General features: G+C 67.1%; 3 protein-coding genes across 7 annotated transcripts; all 3 read right to left on the bottom strand.

Annotated features, from left to right (window-relative positions):
- Positions 1-218: 218 nt before the first annotated feature.
- Positions 219-2082, bottom strand: PMVK (phosphomevalonate kinase). Its single transcript, XM_041397359.1, has 5 exons — positions 1856-2082; positions 1650-1713; positions 887-1039; positions 691-820; positions 219-478 (listed from the first exon to the last, which is right to left on the bottom strand). The coding sequence occupies exons 1-5, from the start codon at positions 1936-1938 to the stop codon at positions 342-344; spliced, it is 567 nt and encodes a 188-aa protein (XP_041253293.1). The 5' UTR covers positions 1939-2082; the 3' UTR covers positions 219-341.
- A 586-nt stretch (positions 2083-2668) lies between these two features.
- PBXIP1 (PBX homeobox interacting protein 1) lies at positions 2669-6180 on the bottom strand. 5 transcript variants are annotated; one of them, XM_041397343.1, is made up of 11 exons: positions 6107-6180; positions 5516-5594; positions 5201-5306; positions 5049-5113; positions 4821-4959; positions 4516-4728; positions 4411-4434; positions 4255-4328; positions 4045-4170; positions 2981-3956; positions 2669-2896 (listed from the first exon to the last, which is right to left on the bottom strand). In XM_041397343.1, the coding sequence occupies exons 2-11, from the start codon at positions 5573-5575 to the stop codon at positions 2748-2750; spliced, it is 1932 nt and encodes a 643-aa protein (XP_041253277.1). In that variant the 5' UTR covers positions 5576-5594; positions 6107-6180; the 3' UTR covers positions 2669-2747. The 5 variants fall into 5 exon arrangements, with proteins under 5 accessions (XP_041253277.1, XP_041253275.1, XP_041253276.1 ...); XM_041397341.1 differs by having other exon boundaries at positions 4821-4974; XM_041397342.1 differs by having other exon boundaries at positions 5049-5116.
- Positions 6181-6301: 121 nt separating this feature from the next.
- Positions 6302-8341, bottom strand: PYGO2 (pygopus family PHD finger 2). Its single transcript, XM_041397350.1, has 3 exons — positions 8081-8341; positions 7953-8002; positions 6302-7877 (listed from the first exon to the last, which is right to left on the bottom strand). Exons 1-3 carry the CDS (start codon positions 8202-8204, stop codon positions 6804-6806), a joined length of 1248 nt encoding a protein of 415 aa, XP_041253284.1. The 5' UTR covers positions 8205-8341; the 3' UTR covers positions 6302-6803.
- Between the last annotated feature and the right edge of the window lie 72 nt (positions 8342-8413).

An 8413-nucleotide genomic window follows, 5' to 3' on the forward strand; every position in this document is an offset into this window, starting at 1 on the left:
GATGTGAGTGTATGAATTTGGGAAGCAGATAATCTGTAGGGAATTGGCTGCTAGAAACCTCATTAAAAGACACCATGAAACACCCAGCTGGTGACCCCCTGCTTGGGCAGAACTGCACTTCTGCCTCCTGCAAGCCGGGAAACCCGTGGTGGGGGCGGGGCAGGATCACCTGTGTGTCCCTTGCACAGAAATGAGACACAGGCCCAGCGTGGCAGCGGTTCTCAGTGTCAGAGCTTTATTCCAGAAGAGGAAGCATCAGCAGGAGGTGGAGGTGGAGATGCTGAGGGGCTGGGGGGAAGGGGGATGATGCAGTCCCCCAGCCCCAGTGGAGAGACATGGAGCTATAGGCTCCTGTGGACAGACTGCACCAGCACCTCCAGCTGCTCGCCCAGGGCCACCTCATCCCCGTCGTTGGTGATCACCCAGTCAAAGGCCACTCCCTGGTCCAGGCCGCACTCAGATTCAGCGTCGTCCACCCCTGGTAGCACAGAGCCCAGGGGGGCCCCAGGGATGGTCAGGATGTGTCTGTCTGTACCCCCACCATGGCTTCACCCCCCAGAGGTGGGGGCCTTGATCCAAAGCCTCTTGCTCCCACTGCCAAGGAAGGGTAGTGGAGGCAGCAGACCTGTGCCCAGTGGGCAGCCCCAGATTTGGTGTGACACTAGGCGAAGCTGCCCCTCACTTCCTCACCAGTGACAAAGACCCAGTTCCTCCTCTTCCTCGTCTCCTCAGCAGCCACCACCCGCACGGTCTGCACCACATCCCCGTAGGCGGCCCGGAACCACTCCACGTCTGAGAGGCGCCGTGTGTCACTCACCACCTGCGCAGGGGCTCGGTCAGCACCCGGCCTGTGCCCCCAGGGCCCCTGTGCACCCCCAGAACTCACCCACACCGGCTGCAGCGCCCCCTGCACTGCTGCCCGGCAGAAGAAGCCGGGGTCGGCGCGGCGCTTCTCCTCGCCCCAGCGGATCATGTCCTGGCGGAACCTCTCCTTGTAGGCGCTGGCGTCCAGGAGGCGCTGAAAGTCGAGCCCGTGCTCCTGTGGGGAAGGGGGGTCAGTAGGCACTGCCCGGCCCAACGAGCGTGGCGTGGCACGGCCACGGCTGCCATGACACGCCACGCCTCAGCACAGCACGGCGGGACGGGATGGCTCAGCACAGCACAGCACAGCACGCAACAGCTTGGCACGGTGTGGTACAGCATGGCCGTGGGATGGCACAGCTTGGCACAGCGTGTCCTGACACGGCTCGGCGTGGTGCAGCTCAGCACAGCATGGCACGGCACGGCGCAGCAGGGCAGGGCACAGCTCAGCCCTGTGCAGGACGGCATGAGCACGGGACGGCAGAGAACAGCAAAGCACATGCCCTGGCACAACTCAGCGTGGCACGGCACGGCTCGGTGCGGCACGGTGTGAGCGTGGGACGGCACAGCACGCGGTAGAACGCGGACTGTCTGGCACAGCTCGGGATGGTGTGGCACTGTGTGTCACGGTGTGGTACAGTACGAGCGTGGCATGGCACGGCACGGCACTGTCCGGCACAGCTCAGGATGGTGCCACTGTACGTCACGGTGTGGCACGGTACGAGCTGGGACGGCACAGCACAGCAGTGTCCTGGCACAGCTCGGCGCGGTGTGACACGGCTCGGTACCTTGGCGTACTGCTCCTTGAGGGGCCCGGAGAGGCGCAGAACGGTGCAGACATCGGGGCCCAGCCTGCGGGAGAGGGGTGAGCGGGACGGGCACTGGCACCGGCTCCACTCGGCCAAGTCCCGGCCTCCCTGCGCTCCAGTACCATCCCCGCCCGCCGTGCCTTCCCCGCCTCCACGCCCGGCTCCAGCCCCGCCCCGCCCGGTACCGGCTCCGCAGCTCCTCGGCCACGAAATCCTTCCCCGATTTCCTCTTCCCGCTCAGCAGCAGCACCGCGCGCGGCGCCGCCATGGGCGCCTCCGGCCCCGCCCCGACCACGCCCCCGACCACGCCCCGGGCAGCCCGCCCGGCTCACGGCGCCCCCTGCCGGGCAGAGCCGGCCCCGCGGCGGGGCAGCCCCGGGGACATGGCGGGTCCTGCCCCGGTACCCCGCGCCCCTCTGCCCCCGCCCTTTCCTTCCCCCAGCGCCCCCACTGCCTCCTCACACCCTCCAGTCTCCTCTGACGTTCCCTTTCCCCAGCACCCCGCTCCTCTCAGCATCTGTATTTCCCTACTCCTCTTCTGCACCCCGCTTTCTCCCAGCATCCATTTCCCCCAGTACCCTCTTTTCTCTCCGAGCACCCTTCCTCCTCAACATTCCTGTGCCCCCTCCACACCCCACTTTTTCAACTGCCCCTCACTTCCTCCAGTACTCCCTTTCCTCTTCACTGTTCCTCCTCTAAATCCCCATTTTCCCTCAGCACCAATACCCTTTCTTCTCCCCCAGCAACCCCCTTCCCCTCCAACACAGCATATTCCTCTCTGCCCCGCCTTTTCATCTGCACGCCCTCTCCCCCAGCAGCCCTTCCTCCTCCCTGCACTCCTTCCTTCCCTCTCACAGCACCTTTGCCCACAGCACTTCAGTCTCCTCTGCTCTCCCCTTACACACCCTATTCCTCCTCTGAACCCCCCTTTCTGCAGACCTCTTCCCTCAGCACCCTCCCTTCCCCCCACCCCCATTTTCCCCACATCTACACAGCTCTGCCCAGCGGTGACTTTATTCATGGTGGCAGTGCAGCGTCACACAGTGCATTTGGTTAGGGATGTGGCCCTACTTGGCCCTACAGGGTGTGCTGGTCACCCCTAGACCCCATAAACAGCATGTGGGGAGCCCTTGTGTGGGGGTTCTGGCACACTACTGCCCCCCTGGCTCTACCCACGTGTGCCATGCTGCCTTGGGGCTCTCTGGCTCCACACGTTCCCGGAGGTGCTGCAAGAGAAAGGAAAATGTGATGGGCTGCAGTAGGGGGGAATCCCTGGGGACTCTTGGCACCACCCACCCCAGCTCACCCACTGTAGTGCCGCAGCATGTACTCCTCGAAGCCATCAGCCGCCTCCTTGTCGCCCCGCTCCTGCCACGCCACATCCTCCAGCAGATCCTCCACATCATCCACAAAATCGACAAACCGCAGGCGGTCGTGCGCAAAGACACCGTCAGCCCTAAAGGCCCCGTCGAGCCGCGGTGCCAGCCTCCCAAACTGCCTCCCCAAGCCCAGCTGCCCCATGAAGCTCTCCAGCAGTTGCAGGAACTGCACCTTCTGCACCGGCTGCAGTGCAACCCCAAGCACTTCCTGGCCCTCCTTGTGGGCACAGTCAGTCACCCCAGAACAGCCCTGTGGTGCCCGGTACCGCTTGAGCCAGGGCAACTCACGGGAATCGTGCCGGGGGTGGCTGTGGGAGGCTGAGCCTGGCTTCCCCCAGGCTTTGCCTGGCTTGTGTTCACGGGGGGCTCGGGGATCCTTCTTGTGGGGTTTGCCATGCTCTCTCCTTTCGTGCTCGTGGGGGGACCCCCTGGCACCATGCTGCTTGTGCCACCTGCTCTCCTTCTCCACCTTGGATGGCTTCTTCCAGGGTGTGGAGAAGGACCCCGACCCGTCTGCCTCCAGCACCTGGGCCAGGTGCTGCTCCAGGGTGCTCAGTTCCTCCACCAGCCCCTTGAGATCCCCAGAGCCCCGTGCACGGTCCAGGGTGTCCGCCAGCTCCTGCCGCAGTGAATCCAGGCTGCCGCGCCGCCGTGCCGCGGCCTTGCCGTGCCCTGGCACGCCTGTGGCACGTGCCTGCTCTGCCCTTGGCTCCCTGGGGCTGCCTGGGGCCCCCGTGGCCTGCAGGCGCCGCAGCTCAGCCTGGGCCTCCCGCAGCGCGGTCACCTCCCGCTCCAGCGCCGCTCGCAGCCGCGCGTTCTCTGCGGCCAGACTCTGCTGCTGCGCCCCGGCCGCGGCCGCGGCGCCCTCACTCTTGTGCAGCAGTGCCTGCAGATCTTCCTTGTGGGCCTGGGGCAAGGTTGGGGGGCTGTGAAAGAGGTGGCAGCGGGAGAGCAGCACCAGGACACAGCACAGAGACGTGGTACTGGGCACCAACCTGTAGCTCTGCCTGCATGAGCCGGATCTCCTGGTTCTCTTTGGCCAGCTTGTCCAGGAGCTGGCTCATGGACTCCATGCTCTGCGGGCCCCCATCATCTGGCAGAGGGGGCTTCTGCTGGGAGTCCTGGAGGACAGGAAGGTTGGGAGCCCTGGGGGTGTTGAGGACACCTTCTGCCCTCACTTCGCCCTGCTTGAGACCCCTCCTTACATTGCTGTCTATGGACAGCAGTGACTCCTGCTCCCCAGCAGCAAAGTCCCAGCTCCCCACACTTTCCACAGGCCCTGCAGAGAAGGACATGGGTCTGAATGTCCAGGCTGGCGCAAAATGTCCCCCTGCCCAGATGGGCTAGTTGCCTCTACTCACCATCTGCCACGTCGTAGATACCACCTGGGGAGAGGAGGGGACAATGAGGGGGATGTCTGGACCCCACCCTGTCCCTGGGGCCTTGGCTACTGGGACCTCACTTACCAGTGATGATCAGCAGCCCCACAACAACCAGCGCCAAGGCACCCAGCAGGTACGTTCTCATACTGAGCCCATCATCACCAGTGTCTGCTGTCCCCCGGTGTGGGGCAGGCGTGACAGTGGGGGGCTCAGGATGGGGCTTGCGGCCCGGCCGCCACCGCAGCCCCTCGGTGTTATCGTCACTGCTGGTGCAGGACACGTCCTCCGGTGTTGGCCCTAGGGGGAGACGGGGGGGACCTCCAGGGAGGGTCTACGCCTAAACACTGCCAGCACAGATTCCCCCAGGCCAGTCCCCTGTGAGGCCTGACCTGCTTGGGGGGTGTCAGGGCAGGGTTGTGGCTCAGCCTCAGCATTCAGCTCCTCCTGCTCATCGCCCTCCAACACGCTGGGCTCTGCAGAGCCATTCAGGGCAGACTCTGCCTTGGAGTCCTCACATTTCTCTGGGTCCTGCAGACACAGGCACTAGCACGGGGTATCCCTGTGTGGGGAGCAGCCCACCAGTTCCAGCTCACCCCCAGCCCCCTGGTCTGACTCACCCCCTGCCCGCTGCCCTCAGGGCACAAGGTCTGGCTGGGGAAGGTAGTGGCACCATTGGCAGTCACTGCTGGAGAGAGGCAGAGCATGGGGATGAGACAGTGGCACAGGAAGGTGACACCAGGCTTGCCCCATACCCCTGGTGGCTGCCTGCCTGTGACTGTATCCTGGGTGCCTTCATCCTCCTCCTCTGGCTCCTCATCGTCAGACCCATGGGAGGCTGAGTCCTGCTCTGGACCCACCGTGTCAATGGGCAGACCCTAGGGGAAGGGGGTACACAGGGAGAGACACCTTTAACCCCGACCTCCATATGCCTGCAGCCCCAGGTGGGCACTGGGGGGGTGTGCCCGGGGGTCTCCAGCTCTGGGGGGCTGTCCTAAGGGCCCCAAGGCATGGGGTCTCAGTTCTGGCATGTTGCCCTGGAGATCTCAAGCAGTGAGGGTCTGCTCTGGGGGTTGTGAGCCCTCACCTCACTTCCCGCCAGCACCCAGCTGCTCTCTTCATCTCGGGGATCCAATTTCTCCGCCATAGGGACAGTCCAGCGCTACCTGCAAGGGGACAGACGGGCGGACACACGGACAGCGGGACACGACCCAGCTCCCAGGACCGGCCGCACGTGACCGGGAGAGCCACAATCCCGGTGCCAGCCAGTCCCTCCAGCCCGTAGCTGGGAGGCTTTCAGGGAGCCGTCCCGGGGCTCCGGCTCTGCGGCTGCACCCCCCCGACACAGCTGCCGCCGCGGGGTATTTTTAGCCCATGATGCGACCCAGCAGGTGGACGGGAGACGCAGGGCCTGGCGTGGGGAAACCAGGGGCCCCGGTCGGGATCCCACCGCCCCACAACAAAGCGGCAGCACCGGGCGGGGGTCTCGAGCAGCCCCCGCCCCTCTCTTCCCCCCCACCCCCGTCCGGGACCCAGAACCGGCCTGGGAGTGACAGCCCCGCCGCTGACAGCCCCCTCCTCTCCGCTTCCCACGGCCTCTCCGAGCTGCGCCCGCGCCCTCAGCCCCGTCCCGGCGCCGGTCCGGCCCGCAGGGCAGCGCTCCCGCCGGGGCCGGTACCTGCGCCCGCCGCGTCCCGCCGGGAACTTTCCCCGGGGCCGCCGCCGCCCCCGAGCCGGGGCGCGCACGTGACGCCAGCAGCCAATCGCAGCCCGCGCCGCAGCGTCGCGAGGAGGGGGCGGGGACAGCGGGCGCGGCCCCGCCGGTACCGAACACCCCCTCCCCCACCCCCAATCCGGTACCAGACAGACACCGACAACCCCGGACAGACACCGACACGCGCGTTTAAGAGTTTTATAACGACGGTACAAAAATTTCCATTAACGACTGGCTAAAACGGACGGAGCTGGGGTGGGGAGCGGGTACCGGGACCATCCCGAGCACCGGAGCAGGGGGCACCGGCACTGCCCCATGAATGTGGAAGGGGACACCAGGAGCGCTGCACAGCCCAGGAGGCGCCCCCTGCAAGGGTAATGACCTAACTGGGGTCAGCACTGTGGAGCACCAGGGAACCCCAGCCCTCACCAAGCCGGTGCACCGGGGCCAGAGCCTTGCCCACAGCAAAAGGCTGACACCGGCACGGCCAGCACCGTGCCCGGTCCCCTGGTAGGTCCCGGTGCCAGGCAGTGTCCGGTGAGCAGCCACAGCCAGCGCACAGCAGTGGCTCTCTGGCTGGCGGGGGGGACAACAGCTACAAAAAATGGGTGTTTGGTCCTAAATCAGCGGGGAAAGCTGTACATGGCGGCTGAACGGTGGCTCAGCCGTCGTTGGCGGTCACCAGCTGTCCCATGCCCTCCCGGATGTAGACCGACTGGATCTCCTTGGTCTTGAGGCAGAAGTCGCAGGCCCAGACGGCAGAGGCCTCAGTGGTGAGCAGCCCGTAGGCGTTCTCGGTCATCCCCGTGCACTCCCGGTGGAACCACTTCTGGCAGGAGGCCTCGCACAGGATGGCGTCCTGGTCGTCGTTCACCTCGTTGCGACAGGCCCCGCAGGGGTACACGAGCCCGGGCGGCGGCTGGTGGCCCGAGGCGCCGCTGGCCTTGCCGGGGGGCGGCAGCGGGAGGCTGTTGGTCTCTGGCGTGCTGGCGCCGCGGCCGGCGCTGTTGGGGGCGAAGCCGGGCTGTGCCCCGTTGACGGTGGCGGGGGAGCCCGAGTGCTGCTCCTGGGCGAAGGTGCTGGGGGGAGGGTTCTTGCCCCCCTCCTCGCTGCTAGCAGGGAAGCCGGGGTCCGCCCCAGGGAAGGGACTGGCCGTGGGGGGCAGCGGGGGCATGTTCTGCCCGGGGCGCTGCATGGGCGATTGTCCAAAGAGGTTGCTGGGCTGGCTGAAGCGCTGAGCCACTGCTGGGCCCCCGGGGGGGTTGAGGGCTGGCCCGGGTCCCATGTCCCCCCGGGGGGGCTGCCCCATAGTGGGGGACATCATGGGCCCGAAGCCCGCGACAGGCCCCTGCATGAGCTGCCCCATAGGGGGGCTGAAGTTCTGTCCGAGGGGCTGGCTGAAGGGCTGCCCGGCGAAGGTCAAGCCCCCCGGCTGCACGTAGTTTGGATTCTGGGGGGGCATGCTAAAGGCCGGGCCCATCTGCCCGGGGGCGAACGGGGGCGGCTGCCGCCGCAGGGGCTGGGGACCCCCGCCGTAACCGGGGGGCACCTGCGGCGACATCCCCCCCTGCATGCGGAAACCGCCGAACGGGACCGGGCTGCCCAGGAAGGGGGCAGGCGCCGCCCCCACCTTGGGGGCCCCGAAATCATCCTCGAAGGGGTTGGAAGCCACCAGGTGGTCCACCATGGGCGTGGGCGGCGGGGCGAACTCCGAGAGGTGCGAATAGGCAGGGCCCTGCGGGGAGAAGGTGGCGGTCAGGGTTGCTGCGGCGCGTCCCCGGCCCCCGCGCCGCCCCGAGCCCGGCCCTACCTGCGTGTTGGACTTGCGCCGCTTCTTCTCGGGGCTCTTCATCTGCAGCCCTGCGGGGACAAGCGAGGCCGCGTCAGCGGAGCCGGGGCGACCCCCACCCACCCCGGTCCCGGTCCCCCCGCGCTCACCTGCCTTGCCCTGCTTCCGGCCGGGCCCGCCGGCGGCAGCGCTGCCCGCGGGGTGCGGGGGCCCCGGCGGGGCCGGCGGGGCCGGGACCGCTCCCTCCAGCTTCTCTGCGTGCGGGGCCGCCATAGCCCTCACAGCGCGCGCGCCGCCGCCATGGCCCGACCGGAACCGGAACCCGCGCGGGGCCAATCACAGCGCGCGGGAGGCGGGACGACGGGCGCTAGACGTGTCAATCACCGCAGGCTCCCGCCCCACCCGCCGGTCAGACCAAACCAAATGCAGCGCGATGGGAGGGGGAACCAGACGGGACAAACCACGTACGAGGTCCGGGGGGA

Source organism: Onychostruthus taczanowskii, unplaced genomic scaffold (assembly GCF_017590055.1).
Source record: "Onychostruthus taczanowskii isolate IOZ18803 unplaced genomic scaffold, ASM1759005v1 scaffold138, whole genome shotgun sequence".
Lineage (NCBI taxonomy): Eukaryota > Metazoa > Chordata > Aves > Passeriformes > Passeridae > Onychostruthus > Onychostruthus taczanowskii.

Coding starts and splice junctions, on each gene's coding strand:
- PMVK (XM_041397359.1), bottom strand. CDS start 1,938: ATGGCGGCGCCGCGCGCGGTGCTGCTGCTGAGCGGGAAGAGGAAATCG. Junction 1,714..1,855: donor GCCGAGGAGCTGCGGAGCCG/GTACCGGGCGGG, acceptor CCTCTCCCGCAG/GCTGGGCCCCGATGTCTGCA. Junction 821..886: donor GGGCGCTGCAGCCGGTGTGG/GTGAGTTCTGGG, acceptor GCCCCTGCGCAG/GTGGTGAGTGACACACGGCG.
- PBXIP1 (XM_041397340.1), bottom strand. CDS start 5,575: ATGGCGGAGAAATTGGATCCCCGAGATGAAGAGAGCAGCTGGGTGCTG. Junction 5,307..5,515: donor GGGTGCTGGCGGGAAGTGAG/GTGAGGGCTCAC, acceptor CCCTTCCCCTAG/GGTCTGCCCATTGACACGGT. Junction 4,975..5,048: donor CTGAGGGCAGCGGGCAGGGG/GTGAGTCAGACC, acceptor ACCCCGTGCTAG/TGCCTGTGTCTGCAGGACCC.
- PYGO2 (XM_041397350.1), bottom strand. CDS start 8,204: ATGGCGGCCCCGCACGCAGAGAAGCTGGAGGGAGCGGTCCCGGCCCCG. Junction 8,003..8,080: donor CCGGAAGCAGGGCAAGGCAG/GTGAGCGCGGGG, acceptor TTGTCCCCGCAG/GGCTGCAGATGAAGAGCCCC. Junction 7,878..7,952: donor GGCGCAAGTCCAACACGCAG/GTAGGGCCGGGC, acceptor TTCTCCCCGCAG/GGCCCTGCCTATTCGCACCT.